General features: G+C 40.9%; 1 protein-coding gene across 3 annotated transcripts; it reads left to right on the top strand.

Moving 5' to 3' along the window:
- The first annotated feature begins 137 nt into the window (after positions 1-137).
- On the top strand, positions 138-27,716 carry myo1ha (myosin IHa). 3 transcript variants are annotated; one of them, XM_056263856.1, is made up of 33 exons: positions 138-286; positions 1,479-1,569; positions 8,662-8,817; positions 8,905-9,020; positions 9,107-9,305; positions 9,382-9,462; positions 9,540-9,719; positions 9,826-9,924; positions 10,044-10,157; positions 10,593-10,664; positions 10,753-10,872; positions 18,254-18,321; positions 18,623-18,728; positions 18,814-18,894; positions 19,020-19,111; positions 20,067-20,161; positions 20,242-20,288; positions 20,473-20,553; positions 21,623-21,728; positions 21,842-21,959; positions 22,063-22,176; positions 22,880-22,956; positions 23,059-23,127; positions 23,510-23,594; positions 23,703-23,865; positions 24,720-24,803; positions 24,914-25,007; positions 25,098-25,153; positions 25,242-25,377; positions 26,391-26,461; positions 26,575-26,672; positions 26,753-26,852; positions 26,928-27,716. In XM_056263856.1, the coding sequence occupies exons 2-33, from the start codon at positions 1,567-1,569 to the stop codon at positions 26,952-26,954; spliced, it is 3,108 nt and encodes a 1,035-aa protein (XP_056119831.1). In that variant the 5' UTR covers positions 138-286; positions 1,479-1,566; the 3' UTR covers positions 26,955-27,716. The 3 variants fall into 3 exon arrangements, with proteins under 3 accessions (XP_056119831.1, XP_056119830.1, XP_056119832.1); XM_056263855.1 differs by lacking the exons at positions 138-286; positions 1,479-1,569 and adding an exon at positions 5,015-5,439; XM_056263857.1 differs by lacking the exons at positions 138-286; positions 1,479-1,569; positions 24,720-24,803 and adding an exon at positions 5,015-5,439.
- The last annotated feature ends 37 nt before the right edge of the window (positions 27,717-27,753 follow it).

The following is a 27,753-nucleotide window of genomic DNA, read 5'->3' as shown; positions in this document are numbered from 1 at the left end:
ATAAAGAAGTCACAACACTGTTTCACACTTAACTAACTTCAAGTTGTTTTGATTTTAACCCAATCACTTGTAGAGTGAGGTCATTCTTCTCCTGTTCAAACCTCCATTGGTTCTTTCTGTTTCCCAGACTAATGAGAGACCATGAGTTACCCTTTGGACGGCTGTCTCCCAGACTGAACCCAGGATGACACTGGACCACAGCAGAGGAAGAGCCTAAAGCATTGTCTAAAGAAGATCTGTCTCTGAAGGGTCAGTGGGTTCATTAGGAAACCTTAAAGAATCTTTAGTACAGTGTGCATTGAGAAATGATTAGCAACAACACTGTTGGCTCTGCTGAGATGTGTATGAAGAAAGCATCTGAAACATGTTAGCAACAGGTTTTGAGCTGGGCTGGGCATTTTCGCACTCTCGTGTCATTTCAAACGTGTGAGACTGTTTATTTTTCTGTGAAACACAAAAATGGGGTAAAAACAATATTAATATACTGATATTTATATGGCTTAAAATGCACATAATATATCAATTGCAGCTCATCTTCCAATAATGTCTTGTTAAGATTACTATATTTAAAAGCGTAGTTTTATGATCAAAACTAGTTTTTAATTGCGCTGGGGCAAAACATAAATTATAATGCAATGCGATGAAAGGATGATTGAGAAACATTCCTCAAAAGCCTGATGTATCATATTTGATACTCACATTTTAACATGATTTTTCTGAAAATGATGTGGATAATCAACTATACCAAAGTTGCTTTGGTCCAGTAGTTCATTTAAAAATATAAATAATAATATTATTTATACCTGTTATCTCTACAGTTATAAATCAGTAAAGACTTTACAGCAAAATACACATGTACCATGATCTGAGGGTGGGTGGACATTTTTATAATTATACTAAAAGGCCTTTTACTTGCTAAAAAAGTATAAACTGTCGATCATAATTTAGAGGCCTTAAACATTTGGGAATCAAATACTATACAGTAGTCTTTATTAAACTACCTGAATAAGGGGAGGTGGGGAAAGAACTTACAACACTGCAGGTAACCAAATTCTGTGCGATGATTTATCTTGAAACAAGATTCAATATGTTTGTTAAACATCATCACAATTTACACCGTGATTACTAATACATCACTGAATGCAATAGTGTGCCTTGCCATACATAGAAAACATTTGTAACTCTCAAATTAATTGAATGGGCCCCCTTGTGTTAGTGGTCACCTCCTATTCTTCTGTTTCTGTTCTGACCTTCAAAGTTCCAGTTCAAACACCACGTCTTGGGGGTCGCCAATCAGGTCACCTCTTGACACTCTTGACCTTTGGCCATATTAGCAGGTCATGGCTGATCTAAACTCTGACAGGGAGAGTAAATGAAAGCTTTCTTCTCTCTGCTATTCATTAAACACCTTTAAAAACGACTTGTCGTCCCAATTGGCTTATGTCAAAACGGTTGTCTTTTGGTTGATTTGTTTGAAGATGCCTCGGGCGACCTGTAAAAGTGTAGGAACACTCACAATGGCACGTGGAGAGTATCTATAATTGAAAAGCCACTTCAGATACTTCTATGGTAAGTCTAGAAGCTTTTATTGAATATTCATTAATTAAAATTAAACCAATAAGAATATGATGATTACTGTTAGAACGCTAATCTTTTCTAGTTATTGTCATTTCTAGCTCGTACTGCTCACCAAGTAGCGAACAGCAAAAAAAAAAAAAAAAACTGATGAAACACAGCTAATACTGAGAAAAGAGAACATGAAAACGAGAGAGTGAGGTGGGACTTTCGGTGGGAACGCGGCAAAGCCGGTGTTATAATACACCCTTATTCTCCGCTTGGAATCTCTAATGGGAAAATCAAGTGCTGTGACTCCTGTATAATAGGATTTGCCGGGTCTCGTGCTGCATCAGGGCCCAGTGGGCAGCACAAAGCCTGTTAAGGCTGGACAAGCATTACTAGAAAGGGGGGTGTGGAGCAGAACGGGCCTGTTGTGTAAGGGGGCGAAGGTAGCCTTGACAACAGATGTTGTGAATGGGACAACTGTGAATATGACTGTGGATAGAAGGGTGTGTGTAGTCTTACCTTTACAGTGCAATGGCCTTGCTGTTTGCAATACATGCAGAACTATAAGGCCATTTGATGAAAGCAAACAATTATTTTGAACAGAGTTTAAAGGAATATTCCAGGTTCATAACAAGTTAAAGGTGCACCTTGTGCGGAACACAAAAGAAGATATTTTGAAACATGTTGGTCATCAAACAGTTTTGGTGACCACTGACTTTCATTTTATGAACAAAAAAACATTTCTTAATATATCTTCTTTTAATGTTCCACAGAAGAAAGTCTTAAAAAAACTGCAGAAATCTTGGTTACAGTGAGGTGCTTACATTCATTAGTTAATACTCACTTTTTAAATTTTAGCCACAAGCCATAAACAATATGGGCCGTATTTTAACGATCTAAGCTCATGGTCTAAAGCGCACGGCGCAAGTGCACTTAGAATCCACTTTTGCTAGTTTGACGACGGGAAAAATGGTCGGCGTGCCCAGCGCATGCTCTAAAAGAGTTGTCCCTATTCTCTTAATGAGTAATGGATGTGATTTGGGCGTAACGTGCAAAAAAAAACAATCAGAGTCTCATTTCCTATTCCCTTTAAAAGCCAGTTGCGCCCGCGCCATGGCAGATTCGCTATTTACATGACAGAATTTGCAAGCGGAAAGACTGAACGCGTCTCCAGAGAGGAAACGGATCTGCTCGTGCGTGAGGTTAAAGTGCGCAAGCAGACCATCTACGAGACAAGCCGGATTCCACCATATCTTTATGTACACAATAATAATCTTTTACATTGTAATCCTTTTATTTTTAATATTTGGCATGTTTGTGTGCTGCTGCGCGTCACAGTAGAGTACACGTGCATTGTGGACCCCCCTATAGGTGCATATTACTAATGAGCCCTTTAAATAACAAAAAAAATACTGCGCCATTGACTTTAGACCAGGTTTTTGTTGGTCAATGGTGCAGTCTATTTCAGTTGCCTCAAAATAGCAACGCGCCAACAATGCTCCTGAACACACCTCGTTTTCAGACCAGCACAGCCATGGGCGCACAAATGGGCCCAAATGCATTTTCTATTTAAACAACGTGGGGCAGGACGTGAAAATGATAACTGCGTCGGGCTTAAACTAGCAAAAAACACATGCGCAGGGTGTATGATAGGGCCCTATGTGTTAAAATGATTTTACAGAACAAAAAAAATACTGACCATTTCTGTGTAAAGTTATATCCAATTTCACAATTTTGTCACCACGACAAAGCAATGCCATAAACCATAAAACAAATGTAAAAACAATGATTTAAAAAGCTTTAAAAATCAAATAATGATCAAGTTTTGACAGAAGAATTATTGTAACACCATTAGTGTAGAGACACGGGCTGTGTCAAAAATCGCATACTATCTTGAGTAGGTACTTCTTTTGAATAAGTAATTACTTCACAAGCGCTAAAAAAGGATGCTCTGTTTGAATGTGTGTAGAATGTAATCTGGATGTACTACATTCGCCATTTTGTTATTTTCATGTGACCTACCAGCGTCAGTTACGTCGCTTCACTGCCATTCACAAATTGTCTCCTGTGGCCTCATGGGATAGTAAAGTGCCCAATCGCACACACACTGCAGAATCTCGCCGGAAGAAGTAGGTCATCCAGGTACTTTTTGCCTACTCTTTTATGAAGACTGTCAATTCGGACATACTTCTTTTGTCAAATAACCTACTGTTTTTCACCTACTATAGCATATAGTAGGGAAGTATTTCGGATGCAGCCACGGTGTTACACGTTTTTATAAAAAAAACACATTTCTGCTGTTAAATTCTCAAAAAAATAGCCCTATTCCCTTCCGTTGTTAGTGCAACACTGTTACTTCGATTTATTTTTTTATTTTTTACATGAGGGATGAGTTGTAATGACTGAGCTTAACTTGTATTGAACCCTGAACATTCGTTTAGTCAGGGTTAAGTTGATATAAATAAAGTTCAAGTGCACTTCAAAGGAAACGGTCTTCACTTGTCACCTTGTTGAAAATTATCAAGAGTGACACTGAATATCACATGCATGTCAAGCTTGATACAGTATATCTCTCACACTTGAGATTCAAGGCAAGTGCTATAGGAAATTCAATCTTTTCTACTGGATTATTTGGGTCATTAGTGGAGCGAAAAGAGACACCAGTCAGTCGTCTCAAGCATGAGTCAGATAACAAGGCAAAGGGAAAATGAAGTTGGGCTTAGTAATAGTCGCTGTCTAAAACCTCATAAAATCTAGTCCATCCAAGAACAACATGAAGTAATTGTTCGTTGGCTCTGTTAAATTACAGGACAAGCTGTGATTGAATGACTAACATATGCTGGTTGAGTCTTGAGCCAGCTGGCTTCAAGTGGCCAAGAGCATGGAGGAGTGCTGTCAGCCCAAATGACAACTTTATTGTGTGTCTCTTTCAAACTCACAGATTGAATGTACAGTGGTTAATTAACCATTAATTTATTTCCCTAATCAAAGATCAGAAACAGGAGCCGCTCTGTTGTAATGTTTGGTTTTACCGTAGCAGCGGTAGAGGACTGGGGGAAGGGTTGGACTTCTCCCTATACCGGCTTTTAGGAACTGCTATGGACAGAGATCTTTCTTTAATTTGCTCACTAGAGCCTGGAATGAGACTCCACAGCACATCAGATCTATAACATCAATAAGACTATTTAAACAAACTTGTGCTCGCCATCTGATGGACAGGTATATCTGTGACCACTGAGATGTCTTTATGGCCTCCTGCTGATGCTTGTTTACTGTCGTGGTTTGTGTGCTTGTTGTGTGTTTGTTATTGTATGGTCTTGGAGTTCTGTTGTGTTTGAGGTATTCATGTTCTGCAGAACAGGAACCTGCTGAAAATCAGTTTTATGCTGAGTCAGGCCCGATTGCTCTTAATCTTTTCCTGTTTAAATAAAGAAAGAAAGAAAGAAAGGGTTGATATCCACGTTTAGCCGGATCGTGTTTCTGTATCTTTGTGTTACACCCAGTGCAGTGGTAGACACCTAGGTAAGCACTGAATAAGATCTCTGGTTCTCTGAACCCCCTCCTGACTGGTCCATGAATCATTAAATACCCAGGCCTTGCAACCAGAAGATGGGTCATTACTGTGAAGAGCACAGCAATAATAGAGGGACATCCTCTCCGCGTTTGAGCCACCTTAGTTTTCAGAGAAGTTTCACTGAAGATTCATTTCTAGATTCACAGTGGAATTTTGGGGTGTTCCATGGCATGAGTTTGGGATGGAAGGATTTGCTTGGCTCTAGCACGAGGTGAAAGGATTGTTTAGGACAAAGTTGGTCTGGATGCGACTAGTTCCCATATTTTGATCGGTGGCTGAACCAATCAGCTTACAAGATGCAGGTAGGATCTGTTTGCATACATCTAGAGATATTTGCTCAGCATGTTTTCACTGTTATTATCTGTACATCAGCCAGCAAAGAAAGCATAGAAATAAAAGCAACGATGAAAAGAAAATATCAAAAGAAAGATCAAAAGAAAGCAATGCATTTCAGCATTCAAAGTGTCCATTAACATGCTCTCATACTCTCTTCAGTTTCTACTTCCTGTTTGCTTTTATTTTGTACACAGTTGACAATGAAAGCATTAGTGTATCCAATATGTCACCCATTGATTGATGATCACAAGCTGTAAATCTGTCAAAACTTCAGGGTTTTTTTACTCTTAGAAAGAGAGATGTAACTAGACCTCACTGCTCACTTTAGGAGAGTGCTACGATTGCCCATTATGTCTAGTCTTTCCTTTTCTTGGCCAGGCCTGCTGAGGAGTAGGATGTCTTAACCATATCTTTCTCTCTCTTCCTCTCTCCTTCCCTCTCTCTTTGATTTGGTTGAGGTCATCTCAACTCAGCCGCGACTGACATTTTAGACCAGGCTGAAGGACCATCTCTTAATTATAAGGCAATAGCTTTTATACCAAAAAGCACCCAATGTGACAAATGGATGACCAGTCTTGTGATTTAAATACTTTGTGTCTTCATAACTATTTTATTTTCTTTAAAAGGGAAAAACTAAAGCTTCTAACTAAAGAAAATAACTTGATCTCTTGGCTTTGGCTCTTGGATTTCGTACAGGCTAATGAATAAAATATGTTTGATCTTAATAGTTTTGACTAAAGTGTAATTGTTTGTTGCTTACGGTAATTAATTGTTTGGGAATTATCTATTGTAGAAACATGCCCATTATTATTATGTGATGTGAATATCTGGACATACTTGACTGTATGTTTCATATGATCTGAAAGCTTACACTAAAATGTTTGAAAGTATTTTCATTATTCAGAAAAACAATTTATATATATAATAATAAGGAAAGAGTGGGTGTGTCCAAACTTTTGACTGTATATGTGAACCATACAGGTTCATATGAGAGTAACTGCTTTCAGTTGTGTCTCTCATTTGAGAAGAGGAACAGTCTTTTCCTGTGCTGATGTCCATGAGTCTTATCACACTGAAAGTGTCACACTATAAACATTAGCATCCCCTCTGTCCATTGTTCCTCATGTGACATTGAGTTCAGCTTGTTCCCATGTGGGGACAGAAACTAGAGAGGGGGAGTCTCCACAATAATGCTGAGATTGAGATTGGTTCTGACATCTCAAATAGGGGATCTTCAATGATATTGTTCACCTGCCCCTTTGGCTTAAAGCAGGGGGAGAGGGGGAGGGGCATGTTTTGGGGTTGTCGGTGAGGACATGAAATGGTGGGGAGCGTGAAGTGATGTGAGGTGGTGGGTGGTGATTCACCACTTAGGGGTGCATGCGGTGGGATGAAAATTTTATTGGCGGACAGGTGGACGAAAATCTCCCATCTGAGAATTACGTCCCCCTCCCAAACACACACACAGTACCCTTGATTACGGTGTTCGTATAACTGTGGCGTTCAGAACAAGCCTCCATTGTGTGCCCCGAGGGCATGCTAAATGAGTGTCTCAGAGAGCAGCGGGACACAGACCGTTACAGCACAATTTAGTCTGTCCTGTTGTCTCAAGAAGGCCTCATTTCAGAAGCTCTCAGATCAGACAAATATAAGCAACCCCCTCCCTCCCTTCCTCTGTCCCTCCTTCCCTCCATATCTCCCTCTTTCTCTCTCCCTCTTCTGCTCCTTTGCCCTCTCCCCCTCTACATCCAACCAGCCCGCACCAGCCCAAATAGGCCAAATCTCATCTATTGTCCTGGGACTGCCCAGTGTGAAATTCAGTGTGACATTAAATGTTTTCTAATGAATAAATTTTGAAAGGATATGCAGAGAGAATATGTGTAATGGAATGTAGACTGCATTTTAAAAGCTTCTTTATTGTCCATCGTCTTTGGAATTTACAGGACAAAAAAACTGGCCCCTTTCAGAGCTAATGAGGTTTATGGGGGTGAAAAGGGGGCGGAGGAGATTTTGGGGGCTTCTAGTCGTTAGATTAGACTTGGTTTTTTTTTCCCCTTTTCAGTTTCTTCTTCTAATTTGCTATATGAAAGTAATATCCAGGGTTCTAAAAAAATGGGAAGAGGACAAATCTGAAGAAAAGTAAGGACCACTGGAAATCCTAAAATATCTTGCTTCTAAAAATGCACAATTTTTATGTATGCCTTAAAAGTTTCTTTCTTATATTGAGAAATACACTTCTCTATTTGACAGACACTGAATTGAGGAAGTAACTAGTAATTTCTGATCATTAGGGTTGATTTTTTTTTTGCGGACAAATTACTCCATTTTTGACCAAACCTCTTCCTGAGTTCCTTAAAAGCATAAATAAGTCAAATATTTATATGTATATGTATTAATAGATGATTTTGGACAATGTAGTCAATTAATTTACATTTATTCTGTTCATTTGGTCACACTTTCAGATTTCCAATGGAAACTAGATATTGCCATTGATCAAACCTACTTTATTGTTGATATTGGCATTGGCTTTGATTATACCCATATCTCAGGGAATATTTCAGTGGCGTGAAAACATGCACTCTTGGCTTTCATAAGTATCTCTCAGAGCCAAGTTGGAAGATATGGCTGCCTGAAGTACTGAATGCTGATGCAGTCTGTGGAAAAAATCCAATCACAACATGCTATTTAAACAGGGTTTCTTGTAGCTAAAGCAAAGCTGTCATATAGGGACAGGAACATGGTCTACTCATTGCAGATGATATCTCTACAAAAGCCTGTACAATAGAGAACAGCATTATAAAGTACTTAGTTAAACATCAGCAGGGGATTATGCGGTTGGTTGATCGTGACTTAATCAGAGACCTTAGACCCCGATTCTTGGTCTCAGTCTCAACATGACAGCAAGTCTATTAATGAAAGGGTGAAGAGTCGCTAGACTCTGCAGCTGAAGAAATGCATTATAATAGCCAATTTCATTTTAGTCCTGCCATTTCTTTATCCATAACCAATATTTTACAGGAAAGGAGTCACTGATTATTTGACTGAAATTGATCTTTAGGCCTGTTTTGCTGCTTTAAATACTAAGCTTCTGAACCTTACGGATCTAGAATGACACAATCCTATAGACTTGGTCAGTGTAAACAAATTGCATTGGGTCATGGTCAGTGTTGTGCTTGTCTGATTGGCAGAAAGGAAAGGTTAAACTGGGTCAGTTGGACTTGGAGGGAGCCCTGATTGCCAGAGACCGAGTTGGCATCCAGGACTTTGTGCTTCTTGACGCCCACAACAGTGAAACAGCCTTCCTGGACAATCTGAAAAAACGTTTCACAGAGGATTTGATATACGTGAGTGAAAAAAACATTGGTTAATTAGCGTTTTTAGTAATTGTGATTGTATCTTTTATAAATCAAAAGACATCTCCATGCTCACAGACTTACATAGGTACTCTGCTGATATCTGTAAACCCATACAAAGAGTTGGACATCTATACCAAGAAACAAATGGACCTCTACATGGGAGTGAACTTTTTTGAGCTTCCCCCTCATATGTAAGTGTTTAGCTTTATTGCCAAACCAGTCAATAAAACATTTTAAAATAAAATAGACAATTTTGTAAATCTTTTGTCCTTTTCAGTTATGCATTAGCGGATAATGCCTACCACACCATGCTATCAGAAGCCAACAACCACTTTATTTTGATATCTGGGGAGAGCGGAGCAGGCAAAACTGAGGCCTCCAAGAAGATATTGCAGTATTATGCAGTCAGCTGCCCTAGTTCCACCTTACTCGACACTGTGAGAGACCGCATGCTTATGTCCAACCCTGTACTAGAGGTCAGTCCAACAACAATATTCATAATAGGCCTGGCATTCACGATGTATGCCATGCATTCATCAAATCTGTTTTTAGGCCTTTGGAAATGCAAAGACAATGAAAAATGACAACTCCAGCCGTTTTGGGAAGTATATGGACATCCAGTTTGATAGCCAGGTATAGATACCTTCTAACTTCATCCTATTAATAATATTGCATGTTAAAGGAGGTTCACACTTGATTTTAATATGTAGGGAGATGCTGTTGGTGGCCACATACTCAGCTACCTGCTGGAAAAGTCTAGAGTGGTTCACCAAAACCATGGTGAGAGAAACTTTCATATCTTTTACCAGCTGGTGGAGGGAGGAGAGGAAGACCTACTGAGGCATCTGGGCTTAGAGAAGGACACTAAACGTTATAGTTATTTAGTGCAGGTATGGTTTCTCATTTTAAATCTGGTGTGCAACATAACTACAAAATGGTTTCTAAGTAGAATCAGACTCTCCAGTGTTTTTATAAATACATTTGTTGTCTTAATAGGGAGAATGTTCCAATGTGAGCTCTATTAATGACAAGAACGACTGGAAAACTGTCAAAAATGCATTATCGGTCATTGACTTTGATGCTAATGACATTGAGGTAAGGAGAGGTGCATTTTTTAAAATGCAATATTTTTTGTCGATTTAAATGATCTGGTGGGCAACTATGATGGACGCTGCCTTTGATAATAAGCAGATACTTTTTCTTTAATATACTAGCACCTCTTTGGAATCATAGCTAGTGTGCTCCATCTGGGGAATGTGCACTTTGATGGAGACACCAAAGGCTATGCTATTCTAAACTCTAATGCAGCTCTGCGCTGGGTATCCAAGGTCAGTTTTTGGTAACTCTTTATTCTGATAGTCCACTTTAGACATTCTACAAACTATAACTTTGCAACTACATGTCAACTACCAGTCATTAGACTATTAGTAGACTATCTGCTTATACTTTATTTTGATGGTCCTCCAACATACATTCTACTGACTATAAATAACTTTGCAAGAACCTATTTAACTTATTCTACTAACCCTGACACTAACCTAACAGTAGTAATACTCTAAAGAGAGTTAGTTGACATGTGCTTGCATATTATTGAGTTAATTGACATGTAGTTATGTAGCAAAGTTAGTAGAATGTCTAAAGTGGACTATATCGAAATAAACTGGGACCCAGTTTTTATTATATATTGCCCTTAATTGTGTTAAACATTGACAAACTCTAAGTTCACATCTGTGTAACATTCCTTTTTTTGTTTTTATGTTCAGCTGTTAGGGGTCCATGTTCAGATACTTCATGAAGCTCTTACATTCAGAAAGATTGAAGCCAAATCAGATGAGGTAAAATAAGGACAATTGTGAAATGTACTAATGAAATGTACTGTCTTTAACCAAAATCCTTGTCGAATCTTGTCTTTCTGATCTCCAGGTTTTGAGTCCGTTCACTGTTGATCACGCTATCTATGCCAGAGATGCCCTGGCCAAAGCCATCTATGGCCGTGCCTTCACATGGCTGGTCAACCGGATCAATGAGTCTCTGGAGAATAAAGTAAGAGGACAACAGTAAAAAAGTCCATATAATTACCCTTTGAAGCCAATTTAGTTATACTGTAAATCTACTGGTAGAATTTAGCTGAAATCCACTGGATGTGGTTTGCTCAGTTTTAAAAAACACTTCTAAAAAAAACTAAATTCTAACGGTCAGCTTTAAAGAAACTATCAAATAAACCTAAACAACCTGCGTCATTCTTTTCAAAATTAAAAATGAAAGAATTTTCACTTTCATGAACTAAAAACTGTGAGTATTTGATTAGTAAACTATCAATATACATATAAGTTCACTTGTAGTTGCAGTACAAACGAAAAACTTAGTTGTAAACTCGTGTATTCAAAGTTTACTACTGTTACACTTAAAATACAAAAAATTGGGCCAATTTAGTCCAAAAGTAGTATTGAAGCAGTACACTTACAAGTATAATTCTAAAACTGTATATAGAGATATTACAGTTTTTCTCAGTCGCTTTGGTGCATTTCTCACATCACTATTTACATTTGCACAACAGTTAGTTCAACCTCCATAACATTTAGTCATTTGTGCACATCATAGTAGCAGTTCCCTTTTGTTGTCACTTCGAGTTACGTCGAATGATGACGAAATGGGGTTCGCTTAGAAGCCTCTCATCTTCGAAAGAAATAAAATGAGCCAATGGCAAGGAAATGTCATGGGTCTGTGGAATTTGCATGGCGTAACTCCGCCCCACCGCGTGGGTATAAAAGGAAGGACGCCGCAATATGTAGATATGTTTTCGCTTCGGAGCCAAGAAGTTCTCTTCACTCCTGCAGCCTATTCTCTGACTATCTTCGAGAATCTTCTAGACGAGCAGCTTCCAGTCGGTGTTGGTGTGATGGCGAGTTCCAAAGTGTTTCACATTCCTGCCTGCTGAACTGAACAGCGTGTGTGTTTCTCCCTGGGCGCTTCAGCACTGCTGCAAGCTTTTCTCTCACAAAAAGAGCGTGCCGCGGCACGTCTTTCTAAAGACGATCTGTCCGTGTATTTCTGAGTGCGGTATTCTGATAGATTCAGCTGATGGGCTCAAGCACTGTTTTGACGTGTTTGGGCTTCGATCACGCTCAGACAGCATTCGTGGATACGTCACGTCGTTCTCCCAGCAGGAACATGACCATCGCAATGTAACGGTCGAGACTCGTTGAGCTCAATAGAGCGAGAGTACCCTCATTCACACCCCTATCTATTTTCTCCATGCGAGATAATACTTCGGCTGGTGGCCAGGGTGACCTAAGACGGCTGGTTCTGGAACTAAACCGACGAAATATCCTCGGTCCACACCCCGTCTTTCACATTGCAACCCGCGCGGTTCCGAATGAGTTCGCTGACCAGAGCCGCGTCAGAGGACACCGGCGGGCCCGGCATCTCATTCGGTTCCCCGGCTGATGAAATCATGTATATTGCCACATCACAATGGTGAGCTGGAGTCCTCTGGAGATGAGGGCTTGTCTGTGCTGCCATCCTCGGGTGTGCTATCATAACGAGTCTGATCCAGAGTTGACAGCTATGCTTTCCCGGGCCGCCGCGAGTATCGGGCTTGTGTGGAACCATCCACCATGTCCCGAGCACTTAAGGCTGATGATTGGTTTTTGGGGGAGGTGAACCCAAATTCTTTCTACCCAGATGTGCATGAAGAGGTCATGAGATCGTGGGAGTCTCCTTTGACTTTTCGCGACAGCTCAGCGGCCTTTTCCACCTTCTCTGCCCTTGCAGAGGCCCCGGCCAAGGGTACACTGGGGTTCCCCCCGTGGAGTGTTCTGTGGCAACACATCTGTGTCCCCACAGCGCCTCCACCTGGCGTGGCGACAAGTACCCCTCCAATGCCTGTAGGTTTTTTGTCTACTCCGGTGGCAAAGACCTATAAAGCTGCCGCCTCACTGCATGTTATTGCCATCCTTCAGGGTGCTCAATGACATGCACGAGGGTAGGGCTGATTCAGGGCTCATCCAAGAGCTGCCTGCCGTCACCGACCTCGCTCTACGAGCGACGAAGGTGACCACACGCTCCCTGGGTAAGGTGATGTCCACATGCGTGGTCAGACATCTCTGGCTTAACCTGGTTGATATGCGCGAGGCTGAGCGAACCCACTTCCTCAACTCCCCCATATCCCAGGCTGGCCTCTTTGGCGGCGCGGTCGAGGACTCTGCCCAACAGTTCTCGGCCGCCCAGAAGCAGACTGAGGCTACCAAACATGTTCTGACCCCGCAGCCAGCTGCTGCCACCCAGCCGCCGGCTCAGACGCCTCAGTCCGCTTGCCGCCGAACGCACCCTCCTGCGACTTCCGCCCCCTCCCGCCGGCCCCAGCAGCACCGGGCCAAGCCGTGGAGGTGGTCTCAGGAAGGCGCCCCTGCCCGTACCAGTCCTGCAGCCTGCTGAACACCAGGCGATGCGGCGCTCCCATTAGGGGCAGCTCAGACGTGGGTTACAGTTCTTTCAGGAAGTGGTTGCAGGGCCACTCCTTCCCCCGGTGGAGGGCCGGGGGAAAACCTCTTCTCCAAAGAACTGACATCCCATCTCTGAGCCCCCAGAGGGCGCGGATGGCAGTGCATGCCGCTTACGAGTCTCGCCACTCTTGGCCCCTCTGTCGCCAGACCCCTGACAGACCAGGCCCCTGTGGAACGCTGGTCCTTCCCTGGCCTTCCTCTGTCAGGATGCGGCATATGACGGTGCCCCCACATCGGGACGCACCACCTCCCACGTCTGGGCCGATCATTCTGCCTCGCTGCCCCATCATGGGTACGTCTGTGATTCACATGACCCCGCTGGTTCAGCTTTGGAGCTTCCAATCTGTCCCACTGACTCACGAGAATCATCAGGCTCGACTTTGCGATTCAGTTCGCACGGCCTCCTCCCCGCTCCGGGGAATCCGCTATACAGTGGTGGGTGGCAATGCCCCTGTAATGCGTACGGAGGTCGTCACCCTACTGGCGAAGGGTACGATCGAGACCCCCTCTTCAGCCCCGACCTCATTGTACCCAAGAAAACCGGTAGGTTTGACCAATCCTGGACCTGCGCGTTTTGAACCGTTCCCTTCTAAAAAGGCTTCCGTTCAAGATGCTCACGGCCAAACGCATTTTCGAATGTGTGCGTCCACAGGATTGGTTTGCAGCAATCAACCTGAAGGACGCCTACTTCCATGTCTCCTTTCTTCCTCGACTTCACGAAGGTTGTTGAGGCAGCCCTTGTGCCGTTCGGCAAACACGGGGTTCGCATCCTGAACTATCTCGACGACTGGCTGTTCCTAGCTCACTCTTGAGACCAGATTTGTGAACACAGGGACCTAGTGCTCCGCCAAATAGCTCGTCTGGGCCTTCGGGTCAACTGGGAAAAGAGCAAACGCTGCCCCGTGGAGAGGATCTCTTTTCTCGGTATGGAAATCGACTCGGTCGCCATGTGCGCACAGCTTACGAGCAAGAGCGTGCGTGCAGTCACTGCTGACTTGCCATAGATAGTTCGAGGGCAAGAGTGCGGTTCCACTGAAGTTATTTCAGAGGCTCCTGGGGCATATGGCATCCGCAGCCACAGCAACGCCGGTCGGATTGCTTCATATGAGACCGCTTCAGCTCTGGCATGGCAACAAGGCACGCTCCGAGTACCAGTAACTCCGACCTGCTGTCAGACCTTCACCCCGTGGACGAACCTCAGCTTTCTACGGGCCGGAGTGCCCTTAGAACGAGTTTCCAGGCATGTTGTTGTCTCAGCAGATGCCTTCTCCACGGGCTGGGGTGCCATGTGCAATGGACATGCTGCCGCGGGCTCCTGGACAGGACCCCAGCGCCTTTTTTGCATGTCGATTGCCTCGAGTTGCTGGCAGTACGTCTCGCTCTCCACCGCTTCCATGCGTTGCTCAAGAACCAGCACGTACTAGTCCGACAATACCGCGACAGTAGCGTACATCTACTGACAAGGTGGTCTACGCTCCCACCGCATGTCGAAACTCGCCCGCCACCTCCTCTTATGGAGTCAGAAACATCTGAGGTCGCTTCGAGCCATTATATTCCGGGAACCCTGAATTGTGCAGCCGTCGAGCTTTCACGTCTCAGCCTCTTCCTGGAGAATGGTTACTCTATCCCCAGTCGGTTCAGCTGATTTGGGATCAGTTTGGGGACGCACAGGTAGACCTGTTTGCCTCCCACGACTCGTCCCATTGCAGACCTGTTTTACTCCCTGACCGAGGGCACGCTCTACACAGACTCAGTGGCACACAGCTAGCCGCGGGGCCTCCGCAAGTATGCGTTTCCCCCAGTGAGCCTTCTTGCACAGACCCTGTGAAAGATCAGGGAAGACGAGGAGCAGGTCATGTTGGTTGCGCCTCTTTGGCCCAGCCGGACCTGGTTCTCCGAACTTGTACTCCTCGCGACAGCACCTCCCTGGCCAATCCCTCTGAGGAAGGACCCTTTCTCAGAGACGGGGCACCCTGTGGCACCCTCGTCCCGAACTTGGAACCTCCACGTGTGGCTCCTGGACAGGACAAGGCAGGTTTGAGTACCCTACCACCAGCGGTGGTGGCTACCATCACTTCCGCTAGAGCATCGTCCATGTGACATGCCTACGCGTTGGAGTGGAACCTCTTCCTCTACTGGTGCTCTTCTCACCGAGAAGACCCCAGAAAATGCCCGATCAGTGTCGTGCTTTCCTTCCTGCAAAATGGGTTGGAGCGAAGGCTGTCTCCCTCCATCCTGAAAGTCTATATTGCCGCTATCACCGCATATCACGACGCAGTTGAGGTTAAGTCCGTGGGAAAGCACGACTTGATCATCAGGTTCCTGAGAGGAGCGAGGAGACTGAATCGTCCTCGCCCTCCTCTCGTTCCCTCTTGGGACCTCTCAGTGGTTCTAACTGCCCGGCAGAGTGCTCCCTTGAGCCTCTGCAATCAGTGGAGCTTAAGTTCCTTTCAGTTAAGACAGTGCTCCTGGTTGCATTGGTCTCCATTAAGAGGTTAGGGGACCTGCACGCATTTTCCGTTGACGAAGCGTGCCTGGAATTCGGGCCGGCCTATTCTCACGTGATTCTGAGACCCCGGCCTGGATATGTGCCCAAGGTTCCCACCACTCCCTTTCGAGATCAGGTGGTGAACCTGCAAGCGCTGCCCCTGGAGGAGGCAGACCCAGCCTTGGCACTGCTCTGTCCAGTACGCACCCTCCATGCTTACGGTGGGAAGCTGAAGGGAAAGACTCTCTCCAAGCAGAGGCTGTCTCACTGGATAGTGGACGCCATTGCTTTGGCATACCAGCAGCAAGGTCGACTGTGCCCCCTTGGTGCGAAAGGCCACTCCACCCGGAGTGTGGCTTCCTCTTGGGCTCTAGCGCATGGCGCCTCGCTAACAGACATCTGCAGAGCTGCAGGCTGGGCGACACCCAACACTTTCGCCAGATTCTACAATCTCCAAGTGGAGCCAGTGTCCTTCCGTGTACTCGCTTCAACCAGCCGGTACTAAGACCCGCTCAGGTGTCTTCGCTTGCTCGCCAATCCACTCCACGGACTGGATACTTGCAATATTCTCCTCAGGTGAGCCTCACAAGCCCTGAGTTCCTCCAGCGCTGTTGACGTCAACGCCAGAGTTATGCCAGCTTTCGCGATTGGCTAGGTGCCGCTAGCCCTCTGGGTGACCCCCACATGTGTATTTCCACTGTAAGCCTCTCTGAGCATGTGTCTTTCCCTTGGCAAGCCACTCTGCCACTCCTGGGGTTGAAATATTCCACCCTACGGGCTGGACACCCCAGTGTTCTCCGTATGCACCCCCCTCCGGGTCATATGTGTATTCTGTAAGTCCCCCCCCCCCCCCCTTCGGGCAGGCACTGATTGCATATTTCCCTTGAGATATGCTTCCCAGTGTACCTTGGTATTCCTGTGTTAAGTAGGAGTCCTTCGTCTGTGCTAGTCTCACGACAGGGAGCTCAGACTTACGCAAGGCACTGGAAGACAGCCAAGGTGGCGTGATTGGACTGGGAACCCCATTTCGTCGTCATTCGACGTCTAACCCTCGTTCCCTGAGTAGGGAGTGGAGACATTACGTCTCCCTGCCACTTCCGCTGTACCACTGAAACAGCCGAGTTCAGTCTTGGATTCTCAGCGAAGAAAAATATCTGCATATTGCGGCGTCCTTCCTTTTATACCCACGCGGTGGGGCGGAGTTACGCCATGCAAATTCCACAGACCCATGGCATTTCCTTGCCATTGGCTCGTTTTATTTCTTTCGAAGATGAGAGGCTTCTAAGCGAGCCCCATTCGTCGTCATTCGACGTAACGTCTACTCAGGGATCGAGGGTTACATCAGTAACCGAGACGTTTCTCATTCCTTCCAACAAATTGCAAATGCTTTTTGACGTGCATCAATTGCTTTCATACAACTCTCTACTGTTTTATAACATTATCATTTGCTTATGTCATGTCAGTCAAAATTAACTATACTTGTGAATGCTGAATAGTCAATCCATATAAAACTAATAGTCCTCATTTCATCGCTTGAGTCATCACATACAAAAATGTTGAACTAGTTGTCAAAATCTGTCAAGCAAATTTGACATTTTTCAAAAATCTTTTTTTATCTTTTTTTTTTAAATCTTTTTTTATCCTAAATTGAACAATTTCTCTCAGGTGAACCTCAGCTTTCACTGATGAGAAGGGATGTGCATGAATGATTTACAGTACTATGCATGTTGTCTGTTCAGTTCCAATATGTCCTGCAATATTGTTTACACTGTTGTGCACAGCTCTACCCAAAGGGAATTTATGTTGTAAATAAGGGTGTATTTTTTCTTTTGCACAATGCTGTGAACAAATTAGAATGGCAAAGAGCATATGCAGTAAAAAATGTGAAACATACATATTCAGTGTCTTGTACTCAGTTACCTCACTAAATACAGTAATGTGTAACTTTACTGTAGTTTTCAAATGGCTGTGCAAATAGTATAGTGCTGTCTTGACCATTTTCTGGTTGTGTCACCAAGATCTGACTTTTTTGCATTGGAAAGCATTTACAGAGTAAACTGTCATAATGAAAACATGACAAAGCCATTTGACTATCTTGTTCATAAACAATGGTGTCAGGACTTTTCATCTTGATGACACTGACACTTTCATTGACAATTGCTTTTGAGGAATGAGCTATCAATTTTGAGCAAGTGGCATGCTTTTGGAGGTTATCAACTAGGTTTTGCAGTTTGTACTAATTGTTTTGAGAACTCCATTAATTGTTGTGCAAATGTAAATAGTGATGTGAGAAATGCACCAAAGCGACTGAGAAAAACTGTAGTATGGTTACACAAAGTATACTTAAAATGTACCTGAAATTTACTTAAGTATACTTAATCAAATGAACTTGAAGCATACTTGTTTTTCCGTATGGGTTGCCTTTTTTTAGGATTCTAACAGGAAGACAGTCATTGGATTGTTAGACATCTATGGATTTGAGGTATTCACTGTTAACAGGTATGTGTTTGGAATTAGATAGATAGATAGATAGATAGATAGATAGATAGATAGATAGATAGATAGACGGATGGATGGATGGATGGATGGATGGATGGATGGATGGATGGATGGATGGATGGATGGATGGATGGATGGATGGATGGATGGATAGATAGATAGATAGATAGATAGATAGATAGATAGATAGATAGATAGATAGATAGATAGATAGATAGATAGATAGATAGATAGAATTAAAAATAAAATATTTTGTGTGCATGATGTTATGGATTTTTGTTCATTTTATGTCTATGCTTAGTTTTGAGCAGTTTTGCATAAACTACTGCAATGAGAAGTTACAGCAGCTCTTCATTCAATTGACGCTGAAGTCTGAACAGGAGGAATATGAAGCAGAAGGAATAGGGGTGAGTTAGAGCACATCATTCATTCATCATTCAAACACCACTTATAGAATAATAATAAGGGTCATTTTCTTTCACCGTGTTTTAGTGGGAGCCGGTGCAGTTCTTCAACAATAAAATTATCTGTGACCTGGTGGAGGAGAAGCACAGAGGAATCATCTCTGTGCTGGTATAAAATAATGAGAACACTGAAGAGGCATAAATAGATATAATTCACTTCTTGAAATGAAGCATTACTGTTTGTTGCAAACTGAAGCATTTGCTTGGGAGAACTTGTGTCTTTTTGTATTTCAGGATGATGAGTGTGTGAGGCCAGGTGATGCCTCGGATCTCACTTTTCTTGAGAAACTTGAAGAGAAAATGGGCAATCATCCTCACTTTGTTACGTGAGTTTGTTAAATAAATCAGTATTATATGTGACACTAAACAAGTGTTCCTCTGCTATGTATCTTTTAATTAATTCAGTACTGCTAGAAACTATCAGCAGTGTGATTCTTCACTACAAGCCTCTGATGTTGAAGAATCAGCCAAGTCTTGTTATATTTGAAACTGAAGCATTCACCCCCTGGTTTGGCTACATTGTCTCTCTTAAGCCTTGTATTGACTGACACCCTGATGAACAGCAGTCTGGGAGATAGAGAGATTACGATGTTGTGTTACTCGCTTTGTATCAAGGTCAAATACAAATTAAGTTCTAGAATTACTAACTGAGTGCCAAGAACCTCCAGAAAAAAAAGAAAGAAAGAAAAGAAAGTTATTGTACTTCACTAGACCATAGCACTAGCAATGTCAATGTTGTATGATTCCCAGGAAACACACATCCAAATAACCTGCAATAAAAGTTAAAAATAACTTAAAGATAATCATAAATGTATTTCTAAGCAGACCAAGAGCGAATGGATCTTCAAAAGGGGGTTTGTGACCCTAAGGTGTCTGCACATTTTAATTGAACAATTACAATCAAAATATTGAAAAATATAAAACATTGATGATATTTAATTAAATATATATTTTTTTTACAAATAATGTAAATATTAAAGATATGTGGTAAAAATATATAACGGTTAACTTCAAACTAAGCAAATGTTCAGCTATATGTCCCTCTAATAAAGCAAATGAAATAAAAAAAGAGAACATTTGTACATTTCTATTATCAGTAAAAATAATAAAATCAATATACAAATACAAATTATTATTTTAATGCATGTGCAATTTAAGCATCATAAATAGTTCCCGCCTGAAAAATATGAAGACTTCTGCTCTTAATTTAAGTATTTTTAGTGATTTGATTTGATTTTGGTCTTATGAGAGAAATTTCCTTTGCTATTCTGTGAACTGAAGGCATAAACTGGCTGATAAGAAGACCCGTAAGTCTCTGGAGAGAGGAGATTTTCGTCTTCTTCATTATGCAGGAGAGGTGACATACTGCGTTGTGGGTAAGAGAAGAAAAACACCTTTTTTTGGCTTTCACAACCTGTTGTTTTTATGATCCATTCTTTTTGTCTCATTTCAACAGGGTTCATTGACAAAAACAATGATCTTTTGTACAAGAACATCAAAGATGTAAGTGCACAGGGTGTACAATAAAGGATAACGTTCGTGAGGGTGGATGAAAGGAAAATGGCTCAAAAAGCCGCATAATTGTTTGCTTTCTATTACTTTTGGTCCTACAAGAGTTAATGGCAGCAATCGTGTGTGCACATGTGTATTTCTTATGTGTCTGCATTTGTGTATGTGTAACCAACAGGTGATGCGCCTGTCAAAGAACCCAATAATACAGCAGTGCTTTCCAGCCACTGAGGGAGACAGCAGGAGAAGACCTGAGACAGTGAGTCCACTCACTGTGTTAAAAATATACATATTTTTTAAGATGATATGAAATTGTACAAATTAAATTTGGGGTATACCACAGTAAGCTTTGAAATATCCAGATGTCTTGTTTGCCAAAATGAGCTATAGTAAAGCATTATAATTTGAGCACTGTATTTGCAATGCTCTTGACTTTCCATTGCTATTATATATGAAACCAAATGTAATTTCAAGATTTTACATTATCATTTGATTGGACTTGAATTCGACACAAACCCTGGAATAAAAGCACAAAAGAAAAGTTTTTATTTATAGTTGTTTTTAAAATAGTTATTTCCAAAATAATAAGAATTACACATGCAACATAGTAAGTTTGCAATCAATCAATCAATCAATCAATCAATCAATCAATCAATCAATCAATCAATCAATCAATCAATCAATCAATCAATCAATCAATCAATCAATCAATCAATCAATCAATCAACCAATCAAACAAACCCAGATCACAGACACTATATTGCAAATTTTGTATGTGATCCAGGAATTATTTCCATACTGAAAATACACACAAGCCTTTAAGGCCCGTTCACACCAAGGACGATAACTATAACGATATAGATAAAGTTTTAAAAATCGTTCTAAATTTAAAAGAATTGCCGATTTCATACCACAACTATAACTATGGTGGCACAGAGAAACGATATAGTAAAAAAAAATGTCCAACTCATGAACAATAAAAACATTGACATCCAATCAAAATCCATCCTGGTTTGAGACCTCGAGCATTTAAAGCGGCAGACGACAGAACTGCAGTGCACACTTATTAGAATAAACAGAATGATATTGTCTGCTGGTGTAGATGATAATATAGATATTGTTATCTTTGTAATTATCGTTCTTGTTGTGAATGGGCCTTTAGCATTTCTATAAATTGCTGCATGAATAGTGTTGCCTATGCTATTTTAAACCAAGAAAACTGAAAAAAAAAAAGAATAAAAAAAAAAAAATGCTGCTGTGACAGCTCATATGATTTGGAACTAAATGTGACATCTCATTTAATCTGTTTTGTGGTATGAAATCTGTAGGTGGCCACTCAGTTTAAGAACAGTCTTCTGCAGCTGACGGAGATTCTGACAGCCAAGGATGCGTGGTACGTGCGCTGCCTCAAGTCCAATGACAATAAACAGCCAGGTGAGAAACTTGTGCAAAAATGTTTAAGACAAAGTTACCAGTATTATTATAACAAGAAAAAGCACACGTTTGTTTACTTTTTGTGTGTCAAATGCATTTTTGTTGTATCACAGGCAAGTTTGATGAAGTTCTGGTCAGACACCAGGTGAAATATCTGGGGTTAATGGAGCACCTGAGGGTCAGACGAGCTGGATTTGCATATCGCCGTAGATATGAGGTTTTTCTACAGAGGTATACTGGCAGCATCCAATGCGCTCACACACTCAGATATGACAGCCGTTAGCTTTTCAACATTAGTGGAATTGAAATACTTAACATATGCAATGTTCCTAAGGTATAAAGCACTTTGTCCTGCCACTTGGCCCCACTGGCGAGGTTTACCTGCAGATGGGGTCGAAACCCTGGTGCAACATCTAGGCTACCAGCCTGATGAGTATAAAATGGGGAGGTGAGCTGTTCAGACTTCCAACTTTACAATTTAAAACTAAACATTTCGCATCTGTTTTCGACCATGCAAACCTGAACTACACTTTGGGTGCGTCTCAATCAGCTCTCTAGTTCAGTAGTCAGGGCACTGATCAGGGAGTCGGCCATTTTAAGGGCTGTCTCAATTGCAAAATCCTACCAGTGCACTGAAACATTCAATCCCTAAAAAGTCCCACAATGCACTTTTGAAAACCAGGGACCATCGATGCTCACTTTGTTCCCTTGACTAAAGTTCTGGAGCGCGAAACATAAATCGCGTAAGCCAACTCACTATGCAAAGTTTTTAAAAAAAATACAAATTATTTAATTATATTTCAGCATCGCTAGACAGGTAATTAACATATTCTAGCTAACATAATTTATTTACAGCTGAAATGTTGCACGCATATGTAACAAGCGAAGTATTTATCATAATGTACTTTAAATAACATTAAAAAGAAATGTCCGAAAGATATCCGTTCTGCTGTTCATAAATACCAGTAGTGATGTTGTACAGTGAGGACATTGTCATGTCTGCGGAAATAGAGTCAACAGAGTCCCAGAATTGAGTAGTGAGCCAGGGTCCTTACCAGTGCCCGAATTTGTGTACGCGATATTCTTATTCATGACCTGGAAAGCTAGGGAGCTGATTGAGACACATTTTCAATATCACCCTCCTTCTACAGAACAAAGATATTTATACGATATGCCAGGACACTTTTTGCCATAGAAGATGCCTTTGAAATCTGCAAAAATGAACTGGGTAAGCAACAGAGAACTCAAGAGAAACATTTTCATTTAAATACACAGTATATATATATATATATATATATATATTATAAACATTTTAATGTTGCTTTTACAGCTACAAGAATACAGGCCAAATACAAAGGCTACAGAGCAAAAGGAGAGTTTCGAAAACAGAAAGAGGCTGGTAAGTAACAGTATTTATTGATTTAATACAGCTTTTCTATAATTACTATTATTTGAAGTATATTACAGAATCTTATGACAGTCCATTGCAATATGAAGTCTACTAAAAAAAATGCTGGGTTGTTTTAACCCAAATTTGGGTCAAATATGGACAAACCCAAATGTTGGGTTAAAAATGTAATTTACAATTTTACCCGAACTTCAACTTTCACTTTCAACTGTAAATGTTTTAATTACATTTTTAACCCAACATTTGGGTTTGTCCATATTTGACCCAAATTTGGGTTGAAAAAACCCAGCATTTTTTAGAGTGCATGCATACATGCGCTATTTGCATTTTTATTATGTGATTCATCTTTTAGTTTTTTTTTGCCATCATTTAGCTACAAAAATTGAGTCATGTTGGAGAGGAGCGCAGGCACGCAAAGAGAAAGATCGCAGAGCCTGGGCTGTGAAAGTCATTAAAAAGTTAGTAATATAAGTTTCTAATATTAATACACCTTATTTACCAGGTGTATAACCTTTCACTTAAGGGATGAGATGGCATTCCCGTTATGACATGATGTTTCCATGCAGGTTTATTAAGGGCTATATGACAAGACGTGAAGCAAAAACAACTGACAACTCTGAATACCTGGCCTTCGTCCGACAGAGCTACCTGAATAGACTCAAAGGCAACTTACCAAAAACCGTCCTGGACAAGACCACATGGCTGACACCTCCCCCAGTCATGACAGAGGTATTCACAAATTCTCTGTTACTAAGATCTGAGGAACCCAACAGTGGCTCCAAAAAGTGTTTGAACACTTAAAGACAAGGCAAGTTTATGTATATAGCACTAATAGCACATTTCATACACTATAAACATACAAATAAAAATACAACAACAAAAAACAATAAAAGGGGATAAATTAAAACAAAATAAGGTATACATTAAAAGGAAGATAAGAGGTATACTTAAAAGCATATAAGAAGACTGAGATAAAAAGTGCAGATCAGTACAATATAGAAACTGCTCAATCAGGGAATGAACAGATATTGTAAAATGTATATTTCATTGCCTTAAAAGTGCCATCAAAATAATTGCCACTTGATTTGATATGTTATGTAATCTTCATTTGTAAGTGCTTAAGGCAAAAACGTTGTTTTTTAATGCACTGGTCAATTTTGAGATTTTGGGGGCTATTTGACTTTTATTCCTTTCTATATTCTGAAGGCTTTTACAGAGGGGTTTTGCTCATTTAACGTTTCCCATATCAAAATGTCTTTTGTTATAACCTTTGACTAAAGTGAAACATGAACTTGAACCTGGATTTATCCAATGTTCTGTTCTTGAAATGTATGCAAATCCATGCATATTTAATTACATAACACCTAATTTGCATATTTACACACAATTTCTGAAAACTTCCAAAGCAAAATGATGTTTGAAATTCTTTATGTAATCAATCAACTGGGGGAGAATAGTGATATCTATTACATTTGTGTAGCCTGTCTTGCTGTCCAAATGCTTTTGGGGCCACTGTATGCATACTTTCATGAGCAGGATTTTCTATTTCAATTTGGAAAAGTCTCTGACGCTGTTGTTTGTAGACCTCAGAGATTCTGCGACAGCTGCACACACGAATGATGGTGAGGAAGTATGTGCGGGGAATTACGCCACAGAAAAAAGCACAGGTCACTATCACTGTTGTCATAGGCTTTTGTGTCTTTTAAAGTACACTTTCAGCCAGTTTATTAACTGGTTAATGATGACGACGAAGACTGAATGCTATATCTTTTCACAGCTGCAACAAAAAGTAGTAACCAGTGCCATGTTTAAGGGAAAGAAGGATAGCTATCCTCCAAGCATCGCTGTTCCTTTTATGGACTCTAGAATCAGTCAGTACAGTTTATTCTACATAAAAAAAAACACTAACAGTTTTGCACAGATCTTTTTGCATATCTTACACATTTTGTTCCATGTACCAGATGAACAGGAAATCAATATGAGGGTTCTTCAGACTATACGACATGAACGCATCAAGGTAAATCAGAATCTTTTTGTCATTCATGCAGAATAGAATAAGAACCTGTTCTCCATTCACCACCTAAACACAACACCTCTCTCTGCAGTACAGCGTTCCTGTGGTCAAGTATGACAGGAATGGATTTAAGCCCAGACAAAGGCAACTTATTCTCACTCAGGTAGCTGTATACCTGGTAGAAGAGGCTAAGATCAAACAGAAAGTGGACTATGTTTCTCTAAAAGGTAGGTTCAGATGGGAACATGACATGCGTAGTAGTAACTCAGTGAAATAAAACAACATTACAGAACTTTTAAAGTGGTCTCCTTTTAATTATTTCCGTGTAGCATTCCTCAAGCTTCTTACCCGGGCAGTCTCTTCGCAGGTACAACTTTGTACCTTATCTACCCCTAAAGGGTGCATCATGTTAGTACCGACATTACTAAGGGACAATAATGTACTTCTAAGGTACCAGTATACATCCTTTAGAGGTAAATAAGATATAAAGTGTACCCTTTATGGGCATATTGTACCCCTAATGGTATATTTTTGCATTGATTTTGTTGTTGTTGACAGAGACAATGTATATTTTGTGTATTTAGAAAGTTACATTAGCCTACTGTTTAAAGATTTGAGTCAGTATGATTTTTTTTACGTTTTTGAAAGAACTCTCTTAGGCTTATAAAGGCTGCATTTATTTGATCAAAAATACAGTAAAACAGTAATATTGTGAAAGATTATTACTAGGGGTTCACAATATATCGGGCACCATATCGGTATCATTTTTAATGTTATAGTTATTGGCCCGATAATAAAATTTGGACGATATATTAAAGCCGATAAATAACGGATTATTTCCTTTAGCCGGGACACTTCAGATGTGCACTGTTCGTCATGATGGTTTTGAATTGTTTGAAATATGATTGAAATCACTTCAAAAAGGTGCAGCGCAAGTCTGTCATATAGGCTACATAAAATTATAATGAGAACATATCCGTTCATGGCTTTTTTTTTTTTAGCAAGCTCGCAAAAAAAAAAATGGATTTAGATTTATCGGTCAATATATCGGTCATCGGCTTTCAAATACAAAGGGTTATCGGTATCGGCCAAAATTTTCATATAGATGATTCCCTAATTATTTTTATTTAAAATAACTGTTTTGTATTATATATTATATATATAAACAATACTTTGTATTATACATTTATTTGCAAAGTTGGTGAGAATAGAGTCCAGAGTGAATTTCTTGTGCACACAGGTGCTTCAGTCAGTAATCTGGGTGACTCCGTTATGATCCTTCATGTTGCTTTTAATGATCCAAAACAGAAGGTGAGCAAACCAGGCTTCACAGGATGTATGTAAACTCTAAATTGTTTCACGGTAGAACGTTACAGAAGTTCATGCTTAATTTGCATGTACTAATGTAGTTTCTTTTCTCCAAGGGGGACCTGGTACTTCAGTGTGACCACCTGTTTGAAGCTTTGACCAAACTGGCTATGATTGCAAACAAGCAGAATAACATCAAGGTTGTTCAGGGAAGGTAAAAACATTAACATCACCTTTTTTCCAACCTGCAATCTTCATTTGGGAACAATGTGTTAACATCTGATCTTCTCGCAGCATAAAGTTTGAGATCCAGGCAGGAAAGGAGAGCGGTGTGGACTTCAGCACTGGCCAAGATCCTATGATTTATAAAGGCAAAAATGGTCATCTGATGGTGGTAAGTTTTTTTCTTCTGTATTTCTGCTTAATTTTACATGATTGTTCATGTGTTTAGACTCTTTCATTATCAAAGGTGGCTCCACGGATCAAGTCTCGATGATCTGAAGGAGGTCACCAAGTCTCTGTATATTTCATGAGGGAAATCCTAATGGAAGAAGATATCTTTCTCCACCTCCCAAAATGTGATACACACACACACACACAACAGACCACTAAGAGAGCAGTATATGCAGATTCAAAGCAGCATTGATCACTGGAAGTACAAATGGAAAATGACAGCTGTAGGAAAAAGCAAGCCATTTGTGTCCAAGTTGTTTAGATTTCAGTTCTTGCGATGACATTTCTTGTAAATTAAATTTTATTTTATTTGGTCATTTTCATGCTTTGTTGTTGAGCCATGTTTATAATATTGTTTTATACCAATACATACAAATCACAGAAATAAAAGATGAACAGGAAAAAAAAGCAGTTTGGTCTACAAAATTTGTAGAAATCTTTATTTCTGATAACGTGTATAAATAATTTGTATGTAAAACTTTTTTTTTTCATGTGCACGTCTGTACAAACTTCTCTACAGTATTACAGATTTCATAGTTTGCTTTTTTTAAATACACATTTGATAAAACTAATGAGCACAAACAATCTGTGATGCTACACGCTGCAGCGAAAGAGCTCCTCTACTTCCTGAAGCTTCTTTGACATGGCCGAGTCTCTGATTACACTCTCATACTTGGTGTCCATTACTCAATTACAGATATACATCCGAACGCTTCTGACTACATCTCAGTTTCTTGTATGCGATTACTTACAAAACCCAAACGCGTAATTAACTTGATGGAATTTAATACAGTGCAGCAGAAAAGTATTTAAAAGCATAATCTGAGTTCACTCTAGTAGTT

Source organism: Rhinichthys klamathensis, unplaced genomic scaffold (assembly GCF_029890125.1).
Source record: "Rhinichthys klamathensis goyatoka isolate OS25496 unplaced genomic scaffold, OSU_Roscu_1.1 h1tg000210l_1, whole genome shotgun sequence".
NCBI lineage: Eukaryota > Metazoa > Chordata > Actinopteri > Cypriniformes > Leuciscidae > Rhinichthys > Rhinichthys klamathensis.
This window is presented reverse-complemented; position numbering and strand designations above follow the sequence as displayed.

Excerpts from the sequence above, each read along its gene's own strand:
- myo1ha (XM_056263855.1), top strand. Across the intron at positions 9,463-9,539 it reads ACATCCAGTTTGATAGCCAG|GGAGATGCTGTTGGTGGCCA; the intron begins GTATAGATACCT and ends TTTAATATGTAG. Across the intron at positions 23,128-23,509 it reads TCGAAAACAGAAAGAGGCTG|CTACAAAAATTGAGTCATGT; the intron begins GTAAGTAACAGT and ends GCCATCATTTAG.